The sequence below is a fragment of the Anomaloglossus baeobatrachus genome, chromosome 4 (assembly GCF_048569485.1).
Source record: "Anomaloglossus baeobatrachus isolate aAnoBae1 chromosome 4, aAnoBae1.hap1, whole genome shotgun sequence".
In the NCBI taxonomy this organism is placed as follows: Eukaryota; Metazoa; Chordata; class Amphibia; order Anura; family Aromobatidae; genus Anomaloglossus; species Anomaloglossus baeobatrachus.
The window spans coordinates 185,305,687-185,323,687 of NC_134356.1; the positions used below are offsets into that span (position 1 = coordinate 185,305,687).

Consider the following 18,001-nt stretch of genomic DNA (forward strand, 5'->3'; position numbering starts at 1 on the left):
TAGGGCTCCCTGCACACGTAGCGAGAGTAAATATCGGCAAAGCACTTTGCTTGGTTACCCGATATTTACCTTGGTTACGGGTGCAGGGAGCCAGAGATGGCATGCGCAGTGAAATCCAACGGATTGCGCTGCTCAAAAAACGTTACATGCTGCGTTCCTTCCGCCCGGCGCAGCGTCAAAATAACGACGCTGCATCGTCCAGCGAATGCAACCTTGACACTTGCGTTACAGTGCGTCGTCCATACAAGTCTATGGAGAATAGCGCAGTGTGTTAACGGACTGCGCTATTCTCCATAGTGACGGACTCCGCTGAACGCAAGTGTGAAAGTACCCTAAGAACAGAACGCAGGTCAGCTCCCCTCTGCGGTCAGAAAGCTCTGCTGTGAACAGTATAAAGAGGACCTGTCACCCGGTGAAACATGGACAGGTTTTCTTGTCATTTTTTCCATTTGCTCTCGAATATTCTGTTTACTGTTTTTGTAAATCCATCACATAGTTCCAGGGATATGGACCTTTGTATGTAATGTAAATTATTGTGGCTTATACATAATGGCCGGGCTCACAGGGTAAAAACGCAAAGTAGCCTAGAAGACACACACCTTTGGAGTATGGCAGGTTTAAAAGATAAAAACTAGATTAATTAGGAGAGCAGCAGGAATAAAACAGGAGGAAATACTGGCTATTTTTGGCCTCATGACAAGTCCTCTTTAATGGATTATTCTCATCTTCATGGAAGGATCTTCTTATCAGATGTAATTTACTACTTTTTTAATTTGCAGCCATTTTTGCGATATCATTATGTTTCTTTTCTATTGTTTACAGCTCGTTGCCTTGGAGACACCACTGTTCTGTATGAGAGCACTCTGCTGAAGCTGGTCGGGTTTATTGCATGCTCCAAGAATCCTGGCTAGCTTCAAAACAGTGCTTACAAGTCCAATAAAAAAAGAGCTTGTAAGCGCTGCGCAGGTTCTGCTGTCCTGGTCAGTGTCCCAGGCAATGAGATGTAAATCTAACAAAGTATTAATATCTCAAGAATGGATGCAATTTAATAAGCAGTAAATTACAAAACTACATGTGTTTCCAAAACCTATCCGACAATATACATTAATGAAGATGGCTGTAACCCGTAAACCTTACCCAATTGGTTGATTTTCAGATTTTCAGTTCTTGCACTTTAAATTTTTTTCCCTTTTTCCAATTCAAGAACAGAATGTGAATGGAAGGGCAAGACTACCAAGAGAAGACCATACCCAAAGCTCCGCCCCAATGCGCCACCCCGAAAACTTCAAATAGTGATTACAGAAAAAATAAACTTATTTTTTAAAATCAGTATTACAGCGCCAGGGTGGCCATGTCTGTACTGTACCTAGCAAAATCCTGCTGACAGGTTCTTATTAAAACAGGAAAGAGGAGGGTGATTTTTTTTTTTTTTTTTTGCAAGAAAACTTGAACCTACGATCATCACTTGTTCTATACTGCAATACAAAATGAGGTTCTTCTATAAAGCACACTTACAGCAATGGCCTCACTGGACGACTAATATGGTATCCATGAAGGCTTATAACAATCTGTTGGACTTACATACTGAGGGCCGATGCACTTGTGCGCCAGCGATCACGCTATTTAAGGCCGCTTTACACGTATTGACTTATCGTGCGTTAGCATGTGCGATCGTACCCGCCCCCATCGTTTGTGCGTTACAGGCAATTTGTTGCCTGTGTCGCACAAAGTCGGTAACCCCCCCCGTCACACGTACTTACCTTCCAAACGACTTCGCTGTGGGCGGCGAACATCCTCTTTCTGAAGGGGGAGGGACGTTCGGCGTCACAGCGACGTCACACAGCGGCTGACTAATAGAAGCAGAGGGGCGGAGATGAGCGGGACGTAAACATCCCGCCACCTCCTTCTTTCCGCATTGCCGGCGGGACGCAGGTAAGCTGCAGTTCATCTTTCCCAGGGTGTCACACGGAGGACAATGCGTTTCAGAGACGACTGTCTCCTTCATCAGGAAATCAAATAACAGTATCAATACTGTTCTTTGATGTCCTGATGAAGGAGACAGTCGTCTCTGAAACAGGTTGACCTGTAGAAAGACTAAAGGGATAAAGTTAACATCGGATTCCGTGGTGATAGCGCGACATATACCCGATTTCTTCTTCACTACACTTCTACATTTTACCTCGGGGCTGTGGCTGTTGCCATCTCTACATGTGCTTTCAGGGGTTGTGGCTTCCACAACCACAATAGGTGAGTGCACCTAATTCTTATTCCTGTTCCCTAACCGGGTAAGACCCTATTGCGCTTTTTGCTCCACAGTTAATCTCCTGTACTTAAGCCCACTTCATAGACGGAAACACAACATATGACATACCACTGTGTCATATGTTGGGGAAGGATTGAAAGGTGTTTGTCAGCTATTTTGACCCTGCAAAACTGTTGACAGCACTAGAATGAAAAGACCCAGAAAATGGAATTTGATTTCAGCAGGCTAAAGTACTAAGTGCGTCCAAGGTGGTCTCTAATGCTGAAGTGCTATCGGTATTAAGGACAAATATCCACTGTCCTTAAAAGAATAATAATCTTTATTTTTATATAGCGCTAACATATTACGCAGCGCTTTACATACATCAGCAACACTGTCCCCATTGGGGCTCACAATCTAAATTCCCTTTCTGTATGTCTTTTGGAGTGTGGGAGGAAACCGGAGAACCCGGAGGAAACCCACGCAAGCACAGGGAGAACATACAAACTCCTTGCAGATGTTGTCCTTAGTGGGATTCGAACCCAGGACCCTAGCGCTGCAAGACTGCAGTGCTAACCACTGAGCCACCGTGTCGCCCGAATAAAAAACATGCTCCTAATAGCACATAATTCTTTAAAATTAAACTATAACTCACTTAAAACCCATTTAATGATAAGAGCAGTTGTGCTTTTTATTTTATGGCCATAACTTAGTAATGCTCACCTCTCCCATGAGCTCCTTGACCACTGGTACCACACCATTGTCCTTGGTGAAACCTTGGTAGGACATGTTCCTGGCTGCTCTCTGGGTGCAGACAAATATATCCCCATTTGCCGTCTCAAACGCGATGTAAGGCATGTCAGGTCGCAGCCAGCAGTTTGTCTGTCCGAACATGGTTTCTGGGCGCAGAGTGGCGGCTACTAGGAAAACATTTCTTCCCTTCAGCCCACTAGAAATAAATATAAACAGTAAGAAAACATCATTAGCAAACTGGAATATATATTTTCCAGAAGAAGGCACAAAGCAACTGTGGATTAATTCCAAAATAAATAATGATATAATTGAAAGGAATGCAGACTGGACAATTTGGAGAATTTAAAGGGTTTGCCCAAGAGTGGTAGATGTCCCACTGCTGCGACTCACATCATTAGGAATATCAAGAAATTTTTATCCGTGACAAGTAACTTTTATTCCCATTACAAAATGGTTCAGACGGACTCAGCAGCCCCATAGGGAATAAATGGAATGAAAAACATTTCCTGGTGTATTTTGGAGGTGTTGAACTGCTTCTTTTTGTTTCACCGTCCCTTTACATACCACAACTTCAGAGCTCGGTGGTCATTCCCAAGAAGCAGGCTCTGGCTCATTCCCAAGAAGCAGGCTCTGGCTCATTCCCAAGAAGCAGGCTCTGGCTCATTCCCAAGAAGCAGGCTCTGGCTCATTCCCAAGAAGCAGGCTCTGGCTCATTCCCAAGAAGCAGGCTCTGGCTCAATCCCAAGAAGCAGGCTCTGGCTCAATCCCAAGAAGCAGGCTCTGGCTCAATCCCAAGAAGCAGGCTCTGGCTCGTCCCCAAGAAGCAGGCTCTGGCTAGTCCCCAAGAAGCAGGCTCTGGCTCGTCCCCAAGAAGCAGGCTCTGGCTCGTCCCCAAGAAGCAGGCTCTGGCTCGTCCCCAAGAAGCAGGCTCTCGCTCGTCCCCAAGAAGCAGGCTCTCGCTCGTCCCCAAGAAGCAGGCTCTCGCTCGTCCCCAAGAAGCAGGCTCTCGCTCGTCCCCAAGAAGCAGGCTCTCGCTCGTCCCCAAGAAGCAGGCTCTCGCTCGTCCCCAAGAAGAAGGCTCTCGCTCGTCCCCAAGAAGCAGGCTCTCGCTCGTCCCCAAGAAGCAGGCTCTCGCTCGTCCCCAAGAAGCAGGCTCTCGCTCGTCCCCAAGAAGCAGGCTCTCGCTCGTCCCCAAGAAGCAGGCTCTCGCTCATTCCCAAGAAGCAGGCTCTCGCTCATTCCCAAGAAGCAGGCTCTCGCACATTCCCAAGAAGCAGGCTCTGGCTCGTTCCCAAGAGGCAGGCTCTGGCTCGTCCCCAAGAAGCAGGCTCTGGCTCGTCCCCAAGAAGCAGGCTCTGGCTCGTCCCCAAGAAGCAGGCTCTCGCTCGTCCCCAAGAAGCAGGCTCTCGCTCGTCCCCAAGAAGCAGGCTCTCGCTCGTCCCCAAGAAGCAGGCTCTCGCTCGTCCCCAAGAAGCAGGCTCTCGCTCGTCCCCAAGAAGCAGGCTCTCGCTCGTCCCCAAGAAGCAGGCTCTCGCTCGTCCCCAAGAAGCAGGCTCTCGCTCGTCCCCAAGAAGCAGGCTCTCGCTCATTCCCAAGAAGCAGGTTCTCGCTCACTCCCAAAAAGCAGGCTCTTGCTTGTTCCCCTCACTGAATGCATGAGCCTGTATGCCATGGTTTCTTACCACCTCCAGCACAATGGCTGTCATGTCTAGGAAAAAGTGTAACTCAGATGTTTCCTTACTTAGTATGGTGGTAATTATATGCTTTCACGTTGCATAGGAGTTAATTAGTAAGACTCATGGGCAGAGGAAAGGATAATGCATGATAAGATCAGGTTGATGTAACCATGGAGACACATAGCTGTGCACATTACCTGCTTACACAACATAATTAGGCACTTTTGGCCTACTGGCCTATGTTACTCCATTTCATACCTCAGTTTAGGTGGATAAGGCTCCAGAACCTTCATTTTGATAAGTGTGTATTCTTGTGGTCCCACACCCTAAACCAAAAAACAACACTGAAATATAAAATACGTATAGTACAAACAATGCAGCATATAACTGTGAACCAGCAGGATATTGTTTAGGCACTTCAAGAAATATCATATAGGTTCATCAAATATATAAGTCCTAACCTCTCCAGTCTGTCTATCATGATCCATGCATGGCTGACCATCACGTGGGGAATAAATGGTGTACCTGAAAGAAGCAAAGCCAATTTATTAACAGAAGCCTAGTAGTGTTAGAATAACAGGGTTGTTGACATTTTTTTTTCTTACTTAAATGCATGGAAATGGGGCTAAATGGGGCTTTTTTTGCTGTGTTTTTTCTGCAAATTGAAAGCTGCCTTTTACAGTACCAGGAAAAGCTATGAGATTTCAGAAATGTCATGCACACAATTGCTTTTACTTTTTCCTGACTAAATTCGAAGACTGCAGCATGTCAATTCTTTCAGCGTTTCTGCAGAAAAGCAATGAGGAAGCGCAAAAATGCTGCAAAAAAAAATATGTCCATGCATTTTGTTGCTTATTTTAGTGAAAAATACATATACTGTAGACAAATGGCACATATAACCTGCACAAAAACAACAAAAAGCAGCAAAACCTGCTTATTGTAAGCAGCTTATTTACTGCCAAGAAAGCAGGTTTTGCTGCAGAATATGAAGTACAGGAGCTAGCAAGGCAGATGATAAATTAAGTGTTACCGTTTGCCAAATTTTATCTTGTTTCTCTCTTTCAACGTCAGGAATTGCCATTTTACAAAGGAATCGTAATACGGGTTGACATCAGTGGTAATGAAGGAACGACGCCAGTCAACCTAGAAATGAAGCAAGTCCATGCAAAACGTCAACTGGCAAATGTCTAGACAGGCGCAGCCCCCATTAATGGTTAACACAGTACAGGACATTTCGCTCATCATTTTTCTGCTGCACAATCAGCAGCATGTGTTGGTACATAAAACAGGTGTCCCACACAATGGCACGTCTCAGCGTTATAATCAGTTGTAACATACAAGTTACTGTTTTCTGTAAGTAATGAACAAAGCGGAGTGGACTCATGCCCTTCTCCATGCAGCTTGTAATCACTACAGAAGAAAGTATTGGGGCCTTCTCCAGAGCTTAGACCTGTGGACAATTAGGACAGCTCATATCATGCCGGCTGCAACCAAGAGACGGACAATCTCTCGGTATTAAAAAAACAAACAAATACAAACTATAGCCATGTAGATTTAGAATACATTTTTAACTTATTGCAAACATGGGTGCCTGTGTATGTGCAGAAGATGACCTTGCTTCATACGCAACTTGTGGCAGCTGTGCTATACAGCCAGCACCTAACCTGTAACTGCAGTGCATCTCATTAGATGCTTTGGTCATTAGCGTCCACGGCAAATAAATGGTTTCTGGGAGAAAGAGGGATCCCTCAGTCATCCCAAGTCTTCTAGGCATGGAGTGAACAAGTAGGCAAAATCTATATTTAAAAGCAACCTCTTTTACAGCCTGGATGCTGGATGGAAAATGATGCTTAACTTGTCTCTTCACAATTCCCCATAGGTGTTTGATTGGGTTCAGATCAGGAGACATACATGGCCACTGAATCACTTTCACCCTCAACTTCTTGTAACAATGGTTTCAGATGTGTGTTTTGGATCATTGTTGTGTTGGAAAAAAGAGAATTTTGTTTACTTACCGTAAATTCTTTTTCTTATAGTTCCGTATTGGGAGACCCAGACATTGGGTGTATAGCTTCTGCCTCCGGAGGACACACAAAGTACTACACTCAAAAGTGTAGCTCCTCCCTCTGAGCTTATACACCCCCTGGAGAAACCAGATCTAGCCAGTTTAGTGCAAAAGCTGAAGAATAGCCACCCACAAGTAAAAACAGAGCAAGAACCGGAACAACCAGAGACTCTGTCTACTACAACAGCCGGTGATAACACGCGGAACAAGAAACTGCCAACTGGCAACAGGGAGGGTGCTGAGTCTCCCAATACGAAACTATAAGAAAAAGAATTTACGGTAAGTAAACAAAATTCTCTTTTTCTTTATCGTTCCTATGGGAGACCCAGACATTGGGACGTCTCAAAGCAGTCCATGGGTGGGAATAAACAGAAAAACTGAGAAGTAGGCAGAGCCTAACTTCACAAGTGGGCGACAGCCGCCTGAAGGATGCGTCTGCCCAAGCTCGCATCTGCCGAAGCATGAGCATGCACTTGGTAGTGCTTTGAAAAGGTATGCAGGCTAGTCCAAGTGGCAGCCTGACAGACTTGCTGAGCCGTAGCCTGGTGCCTGAAAGGCCAAGAGGCACCGACAGCTCTGGTCGAGTGTGCCTTGATCCCCGGCGGGGGAGGCACCTGAGAACCCAGGTAGGCATCCGAAACGGTGGACCTAATCCAACGAGCTAAGGTCGGCTTAGAAGCAGAGAGGCCCTTGCGCCGACCTGTGGTTAGCAAAAAAAGAGAGGTGCACCGCCTAAGTGCAGCGGTGCGAGACACATAGATCCGGAGCGCCCGCACCAGATCCAGAGTATGCAACGCTTTTTCAAAGCGATGAACAGGAGCCGGACAAAAGGAAGGAAGGGTAATGTCCTGGTTAAGGTGGAAAGGAGAACCACCTTGTCTTGATGAAAAACCAAAAAAGGGGACTCCGAAGAGAGCGCAGCTAAATCAGATACTCTCCTGAGGGAAGTTATGGCCACTAGAAAGACCACTTTCTGTGAAAGACGAAACAAAGAAACCTCCCTAAGAGGTTCAAAGAGGGGTTTCTGCAAAGCCGTGAGAACCAAATTGAGGTCCCAGGGATCCAAGGGCCGCCGGTAAGGCGGAATGATGTGAGACGCACCTTGCATGAAGGTGCGGACCTGAGCCAGCCGGGCGATACGCCGCTGGAACAGCACTGACAGAGCCGAGACTTGTCCCTTGAGAGAGTTGAGGGACAGTCCCAGCTGCAGACCGGACTGTAGAAAAGACAGAAGGGTCGGCAAGGAAAAAGGCCAAGGAGAATGGCCAGAAGAGCGACACCAGGACAGGAAAATTTTCCAAGTCCTGTGATAGATCTTGGCAGAGGAAGACTTACGGGCCCGAGTCATCGTGGAGATGACTTCAGGAGGGATACCAGAAGCCGTCAAGATCCAGGACTCAAGAGCCACGCCGTCAATCTGAGAGCCGCAGAATTCTGGCGGAAAAACGGACCTTGTGAGAGAAGGTCTGGACGGTCCGGAAGATGCCACGGCACCTCTACGGACAGATGGAGTAGGTCTGGGTACCAAGCTCGCCTGGGCCAGTCCGGGGCAATGAGAATGACTCGACGGCCCTCCATTCTGATCCTGCGCAGAACTCTGGGCAAGAGAGCTAGAGGGGGAAACACGTAGGACAGACGAAACTGGGACCAGTCTTGAACCAGAGCGTCCGCTGCGAAGGCCTAAGGATCGTGGGAGCGAGCCACGTAAATCGGAACCTTGTTGTTGTGACGGGATGCCATTAGGTCCACGTCCGGAGTGCCCCACTTGTGGCAGATTGACTGAAACACTGTCGGATGCAGGGACCACTCGCCACTGTCCACGGTTTGACGGCTGAGATAATCTGCCTCCCAGTTTTCCACGCCTGGGATGTGAACTGCGGATATGGTGGACTTGGAGTCCTCCGTCCATTGAAGGATACGTTGTACCTCCAACATTGTCAGGCGGCTGCGTGTCCCGCCTTGGTGATTGATGTAGGCAACCGCTGTCGCGTTGTCTGACTGGACTCGGATGTGCTTGCCCGCCAATAGGTGGTGAAAAGCTAGGAGAGCCAGGAACACGGCTCTGGTTTCCAGCACATTGATCGAGAGGGCTGACTCGGACGGAGTCCAAGTGCCCTGTGCTCGGTGGTGGAGACATACCGCTCCCCAGCCGGATAGACTGGCATCCGTGGTGAGGACCACCCAGGACGGAGCCAGGAAGGAGCGTCCCTAAGACAGAGAGAGGGGCCGAAGCAACCACTGAAGAGAGCTCCTGGCTTGTGGCAACAGAGCCACTAACCTGTGCAAGGAGGAAGGCCGCTTGTCCCAACAGCGGAGAATGTCCAGCTGCAGAGGACGCAGATGGAACTGGGCAAAGGGAACAGCCTCCATTGACGCCACCATCTGACCCAGCACCTGCATCAGGTGCCTGATGGAATAACGGCGGGGCCTCAGCAGAGAGCGCACCGCCAGTTGGAGGGATTGCTGTTTGATCAAGGGCAACTTCACAAGTGCCGGAAGAGTCTCGAACTGCATCCCTAGGTACGTGAGACTCTGGGTCGGAGTCAGAGTGGATTTGGGAAGATTGACAAGCCACCCGAATTGGGCTAGAGTGGCGAGAGTGAGCGAGACACTCCGCTGACAGTCTGCGCTGGATGAAGCCTTGACTAGAAGGTCGTCCAGGTAAGGGATCACTGCCAACCCCTGTAGGTGCAGGACCGCAATCACTGCTGCCATGACCTTGGTGAATACTCGAGGGGCCGTGGCTAACCCGAAGGGGAGAGCCACGAATTGGAAATGTTCCTCTCAGATTGCAAAACGTAGCCAATGCTGGTGTGAAACTGCAATTGGCACATGCAGATAGGCATCTCTGATGTCGATGGATGCCAGGAAATCCTCTTGGGTCATTGAGGCAATGACTGACCGCAGAGATTCCATGAGAAAATGCCGCACCTGAACATGCTTGTTGAGAAGCTTGAGATCCAGGATGGGCCGGAAGGAACCGTCCTTTTTGGGGACTAGGAAGAGATTTGAGTAGAAACCTCTGAACCGTTCCCGGGTAGGAACCGGTACAATTACTCCGTTGGCCTGCAAGGATGCCACGGCCTGAGAGAAGGCGGAGGCCTTGGAACAGGGGGAAGTTGACAGAAAAAATCAGTTTGGCGGGCTGGAAGAGAATTCTATCCTGTAGCCGTGGGAGATGACATCCCGCACCCACTGATCGGAGACGTGTTGAAACCACGCGTCGCCAAAGTGGGAGAGCCTGCCACCGACTAAGGACGTTGCTGGCGCGGACAGATAGTCAAGAGGAGGCTGTCTTAGTGGCAGCACCTCCTACGGTCTTCTGTGGACGCGCCTTTGTGCGCCAGTTGGATTTTTGGTCCTTGGCCGAGTTAGTGGACGAGGCCGAGGGTTTAGAGGACGACCAGTTGGAGGAACGAAAGGAACGAAACATCGACTGGTTCCTACCCTGGACAGGTTTCCTGGTTTTGGTTTGTGGCATGGAAGTACTCTTCCCGCCAGTAGCTTCCTTAATAATTTCATCCAGCTGTTCTCCGAACAGCCGGGACCCAGCAAAAGGGAGCCCCGCAAGGTACTTCTTTGAAGAAGCATCTGCCTTCCACTCTCGAACCCACAAGATCCTGCGGATAGCGAGGGAATTAGCCGAAGCCACCGCAGTGCGGTGAGAAGCCTCCAGCATGGCAGACATGGCATAGGATGAAAAAGCGGAAGCTTGGGAAGTTAAGGCAACCATCTCGGGCATAGATTCCCTGGCGAGGGAATGCATCTCCTCTAGAGAAGCAGAGATGGCTTTGAGAGCCCACACTGCTGCAAAAGATGGGGAGAACGAGGCCCCTGCCGCCTCATATACAGATTTGGCCAGAAGGTCAACCTGACGTTCAGTGGAATCCTTAAGAGAGGTGCCATCAGCCACTGATACCACGGTCCGGGCTGAAAGTCTAGACACCGGGGGGTCTACCTTTGGTGAATGAGCCCACTCCTTGACCACCTCAGGTGGAAAGGAAAAACGGTCATCAGAACCACGCTTTGGGAAGCGTTTGTCAGGACAGGCCCTAGGCTTGGTCACAGCGGCCTGAAAACTGGAGTGGTTAAAGAACACACTCTTTGTCCTCTTAGGCAAGGTAAACTGGTGCTTTTCTGCCAGAGAGGGTTGCTCCTCTGATACTGGCGGATTGAGGTCCAGTACAGAATTAATGGACGCAATCAAATCACTAACATCTGAGTCACTTTCGGACAGATCAATGGGGCACATGGAGGTAGCATCCGAGCCCCCTGTAAAGGCATCCTCCTCGTCCTGCGAGTCAGCCTCTGAAACAGAGCCGCGGGACGAGGAAGGGGAGGGAGCCCTACGTCTCCTCTTAGGAGGACGGGGCCTGGGACCAGATGAAGAATCCTCTGTGAGCTCCGCTGAGAGAGCCCTAGCAGCAGAGGCACCCTGTAAAGGGGGCTGATGCATGTTCAGCAAAGTCCGGCACAGCTGTCCCATGGAGTCGGCAAAAGACTGGGAGATAGACCTAGATAAGGATTCTACCCAAGCCGGGGGTTCAGTCACCGGAGCCGGAGCAGCCGGAGGGACCACTGTGGGTGCGATTCCAGGCTGAGGCACCGCCAGGTTAGAGCAGGCATCACAATGTGGAAATGTGCTCGGATTAGGCAGCACGAGCTTACATGCAGTGCATACTGAATATAGCTTTGGAGCCTTGCTCCTCGTGTGAGACATGCTGCTGAAGTGGGGGCTCTGCTAGAGTGACCCCCAGAGAGTATATACAGAGGCCCACAACCAGAGGTTGTGGCTTACCAGACCGCTGGAGCGGTGTTGTGTTCCCTCCAGATCCCAAAGCCCGGACCCCAAGCACCTCAGCAGGGATGCTGCAGCCAGTGATGATCGCAGAGAAAAACGCTGATAAAATGGCGCCGGAGCGAGGAGAGGGGGCGGGACCAACTCTGAGAGCAGGGTCTGGAGGGCCAAAGAGACTTACAGGGGAGGAGACATGTACTCAGTGAGGAGTGTCTCTCCCCTGTGCAAAACAGCCGCTGGGCGGAGCCGCACTGTCCCTCTGCATGAATGACATGCGAGGGCAGTGAAACCGAAAGTAGGCCTCCGGCGAAGCCGGGGCCTAAATTTGAGCGGTGCGGCCGGCGCGCAGGCACCATCGGCGCGGTTCTCAGGCGACAGCCAGAGAACCGGCCGGAAATGTCAGAAAACTCACTCAGCACACTCTCCCACAACAATAAAGTACAGGGACCCCCAGAATGAAGGGAATTTTGTTTACTTACCGTAAATTCCTTTTCTTCTAGCTCCAATTGGGAGACCCAGACAATTGGGTGTATAGCTTCTGCCTCCGGAGGCCACACAAAGTATTACACTTAAAAGTGTAAAGCCCCTCCCCTTCTGCCTATACACCCCCGTGCCTCACGGGCTCCTCAGTTTTGGTGCAAAAGCAAGAAGGAGGAAAAGTTATAAATTGGTTTAAAGTAAATTCAATCCGAAGAAATTTCGGAGAACTGAAACCATTCAACATGAACAACATGTGTACACAAAGAACAACAGCCCGAAGGGAACAGGGGCGGGTGCTGGGTCTCCCAATTGGAGCTAGAAGAAAAGGAATTTACGGTAAGTAAACAAAATTCCCTTCTTCTTTGTCGCTCCATTGGGAGACCCAGACAATTGGGACGTCCAAAAGCAGTCCCTGGGTGGGTAAAGTAAAACCTCGTAATAGAGCCGTAAGACGGCCCCTTCCTACAGGTGGGCAACCGCCGCCTGAAGGACTCGCCTACCTAGGCTGGCATCTGCCGAAGCATAGGTATGCACCTGATAGTGTTTCGTGAAAGTGTGCAGGCTCGACCAGGTAGCTGCCTGACACACCTGCTGAGCCGTAGCCTGGTGCCGCAAAGCCCAGGATGCACCCACGGCTCTGGTAGAATGGGCCCTCAGCCCTGATGGAACCGGAAGCCCAGAAGATCGGTAAGCTTCGAGAATTGGTTCCTTGATCCACCGAGCCAGGGTTGATTTGGAAGCCTGTGACCCTTTACGCTGGCTAGCGACAAGGACAAAGAGTGCATCCGAGCGGCGCAGGGGCGCCGTACGAGAAATGTAGAGTCTGAGTGCTCTCACCAGATCTAACAAGTGCAAATCCCTTTCACATTGGTGAACTGGATGAGGACAAAAAAAGAGGGTAAGGAGATATCCTGATTGAGATGAAAGGGGGATACCACCTTAGGGAGAAATTCCGGAACCGGACGCAGAACCACCTTGTCCTGGTGAAACACCAGGAAAGGGGCTTTGCATGACAGCGCTGCTAGCTCAGACACTCTCCGAAGTGATGTGACTGATACTAGGAAGGCCACTTTCTGCGAAAGGCGTGAGAGAGAAATATCCCTCATTGGCTCGAAAGGTGGTTTCTGAAGAGCCATCAGCACCCTGTTCAGATCCCAGGGTTCTAACGGCCGCTTGTAAGGAGGGACTATGTGACAAACCCCCTGCAGGAACGTGCGTACCTGTGGAAGTCTGGCTAGGCGCTTCTGAAAAAACACAGAGAGCGCTGAGACTTGACCCTTAAGGGAGCCGAGCGACTAACCTTTTTCCAATCCGGATTGAAGGAAGGAAAGAAAAGTGGGCAAGGCAAATGGCCAGGGAGAAAAACCCTGATCAGAGCACCAAGATAAGAATATCCTCCACGTCCTGTGGTAGATCTTGGCGGACGTTGGTTTCCTTACTTACAGCAAGATGGAATTGCAGCTGTATATGGCTCAGGCCAAAAGACTACTACCACTCCAGCAGGATACAGTCTGGCGGACGTTGGTTTCCTAGCCTGCCTCATAGTGGCAATGACCTCTTGAGATAACCCTGAAGACGCTAGGATCCAGGACTCAATGGCCACACAGTCAGGTTGAGGGCCGCAGAATTCAGATGGAAAAACGGCCCTTGAGACAGCAAGTCTGGTCGGTCTGGTAGTGCCCACGGTTGGCCCACCGTGAGATGCCACAGATCTGGGTACCACGACCTCCTCGGCCAGTCTGGAGCGACGAGGATGGCGCGGCGGCAGTCGGACCTGATCTTGCGTAACACTCTGGGCAACAGTGCCAGAGGAGGAAACACATAAGGGAGTTGAAACTGCGACCAATCCTGAACTAAGGCGTCTGCCGCCAGAGCTCTGTGATCTTGAGACCGTGCCATGAATGTCGGGACCTTGTTGTTGTGCCGGGACGCCATTAGGTCGACGTCCGGCATCCCCCAGCGGCAACAGATCTCCTGAAACACGTCCGGGTGAAGGGACCATTCCCCTGCGTCCATGCCCTGGTGGCTGAGAAAGTCTGCTTCCCAGTTTTCTACGCCCGGGATGTGAACTGCGGATATGGTGGAGGCTGTGGCTTCCACCCATAGCAGAATCCGTCGGACTTCCTGGAAGGCTTGCCGACTGCGTGTTCCGCCTTGGTGGTTGATGTATGCCACCGCTGTGGAGTTGTCCGACTGAATTCGGATCTGCTTGCCTTCCAGCCACGGCTGGAACGCCTTTAGGGCAAGATACACTGCCCTTATCTCCAGAACATTGATCTGAAGGGAGGACTCTGGCTGAGTCCAAGTACCCTGAGCCCTGTGGTGGAGAAAGACCGCTCCCCACCCTGACAGGCTCGCGTCCGTCGTGACCACAGCCCAGGATAGGGGCAGGAAGGATTTCCCCTTCAACAGAGAAGTGGGAAGAAGCCACCACTGAAGGGAAGCCTTGGCTGCCCGAGAAAGGGAGACGTTCCTGTCGAGGGACGTCGACTTCCTGTCCCATTTGCGGAGAATGTCCCATTGAAGTGGACGCAGGTGAAACTGCGCAAAAGGAACTGCCTCCATTGCTGCTACCATCTTCCCTAGGAAGTGCATGAGGCGCCTCAAGGGGTGTGACTGGCCTTGAAGGAGAGATTGCACCCCTGTCTGTAGTGAACGCTGTTTGTCCAGCGGAAGCTTCACTATCGCTGAGAGAGTATGAAACTCCATGCCAAGATATGTCAGTGATTGGGCCGGTGTCAGATTTGACTTTGGAAAATTGATGATCCACCCGAAACTCTGGAGAGTCTCCAGAGCAATGTTCAGGCTGTGTTGGCATGCCACTTGAGAGGGTGCCTTGACAAGCAGATCGTCCAAGTAAGGGATCACCGAGTGTCCCTGAGAGTGCAGAACTGCTACTACTGTTGCCATGACCTTGGTGAAGACCCGTGGGGCTGTCGCCAGGCCGAAAGGCAGTGCCACGAACTGAAGGTGTTCGTCCCCTATGGCGAAACGCAGGAAGCGCTGATGCTCTGGAGCAATCGGTACGTGGAGATAAGCATCTGTGATGTCGATTGATGCTAGGAAATCTCCTTGGGACATTGAGGCGACGACGGAGCGGAGCGATTCCATCCGGAACCGCCTGTTTGTTGAGCAGTTTTAGGTCCAGAACAGGACGGAAGGATCCGTCCTTTTTCGGCACCACGAACAAGTTGGAGTAAAAACCGTGACCCTGTTGCTGAAAGGGAACAGGGATCACCACTCCTTCTGCCTTCAGAGTGCACACTGCCTGAAGAAGAGCATCGGCTCGCTCGGGGGGCGGAGATGTTCTGAAGAATCGAGTCGGAGGATGAGAGCTGAACTCTATCCTGTAACCGTGAGACAGAATGTCTCTCACCCAACGGTCTTTTACCTGTGGCAGCCAGGCGTCGCAAAAGCGGGAAAGCCTGCCACCGACCGAGGATGCGGTGTGAGGAGGCCGAAAGTCATGAGGAGGCCGCTTTGGGAGCGGTTCCTCCGGCGGTCTTTTTAGGACGTGACTTAGACCGCCATGAATCGGAGTTCCTCTGATCCTTCTGAGGCCTTTTGGACGAGGAGAATTGAGACCTGCCCGCGGACCGAAAGGACCGAAACCTCGATTGTACCCTCCGTGGTTGAGGTCTGTTTGGTTTGGACTGGGGTAAGGATGAGTCCTTTCCCTTGGATTGTTTAATGATTTCATCCAATCGCTCACCAAACAGGCGGTCGCCAGAAAATGGCAAACCGGTTAAGAACTTTTTGGAAGCAGAGTCTGCCTTCCATTCACGTAGCCACATGGCCCTGCGGACTACCACCGAATTGGCGGATGCTACCGCCGTACGGCTCGCAGAGTCCAGGACAGCATTAATGGCGTAGGACGCAAACGCCGACGCCTGAGAGGTTAAGGACACCACTTGCGGAGCAGACGTACGTGTGACTGCATTAATCTGCGCATGACAAGCTGAGATAGCTTGGAGTGCCCATACGGCTGCGAATGCTGGAGCAAAAGACGCGCCGATAGCTTCATAGATGGATTTCAACCAGAGCTCCATCTGTCTGTCAGTGGCATCTTTGAGTGAAGCCCCATCTTCCACTGCAACTATGGATCTAGCCGCCAGTCTGGAGACTGGAGGATCCACCTTGGGACACTGAGCCCAGCCCTTGACAACGTCAGGGGGGAAGGGATAACGTGTATCCTTAAGGCGCTTGGAAAAACGCTTATCTGGACAAGCTCGGTGTTTATGGACTGCCTCTCTGAAGTCAGAGTGATCCAGAAACGTACTCAATGTACGCTTGGGAAACCTGAAACGGAATTTCTCCTGCTGAGAAGCTGACTCCTCAATTGGAGGAGCTGGGGGAGAAAGATCCAACACCTGATTGATGGTCGCTATAAGGTCATTCACTATGGCGTCACCTTCAGGTGTATCTAGGTTGAGAGCGGCCTCAGGATCAGAATCCTGATCTGCTACCTCCGCTTCATCATCCAGAGAGTCCTCCTGCTGAGACCCTGAACAGTGTGATGAAGTCGAGGGAATTTCCCAGCGAGCCCGCTTAGGCGGCCTGGGACTGCGGTCCGTGTCAGAGACCTCACCCTGGGACCTATGAGTCACCCCAGGAGCACTTTGCTGCTCCAACTGAGGGGGGCCTGGGGTCAATGGTTCAACAGTGCCCGGGGCCTGAGTCACCGGGTCTGGACTGTAAGGCTTCTAGTATCTTAGCAGACCATTTATCCATACTCGCAGACAGTTTGTCAGCAAATACTGCAAACTCCGTCCCTGTCACCTGGACAGTGGTAGCAGGTGGTTCCACCTGGGCCACCAGTAGCAGAGGCTCCGGCTGAGTAAGTGCCACAGGGGCCGAGCATTGCACACAATGAGGGTCGGTGGAACCTGCCGGTAGTATAGCCGCACATGAGGTACAGGTTGCAAAGTAAGCCTGTGCTTTGGCACCCTTGCTTTTTGCGGACGACATGCTGTTGTCTCCTCTGAGTACAATCCAGGAGGGTATATAGCCAAAAATCAACAGTGCGACCGTACAGTGTAAATCTATAGCATATAAGCATATATATATATGTACACTTCGGCACTCAGTGGGGCCAGCACCACAGGTGCTGCTTACCGACCGCTCAAAGCGGTTGTGTGATCACCAGATTCCCTGCCTGGGCCTCCCAGAGCCGTGTTGTCTCTCCTCTCCAGCGTCAGAAGTGCTGACAGGAATGGCTGCCGGCGTTCTGTGGGGAGGAGGGGGCCGTGGGCGTGCCCTAGAAAGTGCGGGAATCTGATGCCCCACTGTGCTGAGTGAGGGGGGAGGAGGATACAAAGTATGCTCCAGCCCTCAGCGCTGATGTCCAGTGCAGCGTCCCGCCCTTCCCCTGACTGGCAGGCCTGGGGGCGGGAATATGCGATACTAGGCCGCAAAAGCCGGGGACTAAAGTTATAAGCGCGGCCGGCAAATAAGCGCGGTCGGCGCGGTAGTCCCCGGCGCACTAACACACCCAGCAGTGCTGCAGTGTGTATGGCACAAGCGCTCCATGCGCGGTCCCCCAAGGGGACACAGAGTACCTCACAGTAGCAGGGCCTTGTCCCTGACGATACCCGGCTCCTGTCCAGCAGATTCCCCAGGGGCTGCGGAGGGAGCACGGTCCCAGTGCCTGGAGACCGATTAGGATCCCACTTCACCCAGAGCCCATTAAGGGATGGGGAAGGAAAACAGCATGTGGCTCCTGCCTATGTACCCGCAATGGGTACCTCAACCTTAACAACACCGCCGACCAGAGTGGGGTGAGAAGGGAGCATGCTGGGGGCCCTGTTATGGGCCCTCTTTTCTTCCATCCGACATAGTCAGCAGCTGCTGCTGACTAAGATGTGGAGCTATGCGTGGATGTCAGCCTCCTTCGCACAAAGCATAAAAACTGAGGATCCCGTGAGGCACGGGGGTGTATAGGCAGAAGGGGAGGGGCTTTACACTTTTAAGTGTAATACTTTGTGTGG

General features: G+C 51.1%; 1 protein-coding gene across 1 annotated transcript in view; it reads right to left on the reverse strand.

Moving 5' to 3' along the window:
- Nucleotides 1-18,001, reverse strand: part of LARS1 (leucyl-tRNA synthetase 1) — a 165,435-nt gene that overhangs the window by 107,060 nt on the left and 40,374 nt on the right. The window contains exons 7-10 of the mRNA XM_075344601.1: nucleotides 5,702-5,814; nucleotides 5,133-5,196; nucleotides 4,930-4,997; nucleotides 2,966-3,191 (exon numbers count right to left, since the gene is read on the reverse strand). Of these exons, the coding sequence (XP_075200716.1) occupies nucleotides 2,966-3,191; nucleotides 4,930-4,997; nucleotides 5,133-5,196; nucleotides 5,702-5,814 (471 nt within the window). The remainder of the gene's footprint in view (nucleotides 1-2,965; nucleotides 3,192-4,929; nucleotides 4,998-5,132; nucleotides 5,197-5,701; nucleotides 5,815-18,001) is intronic.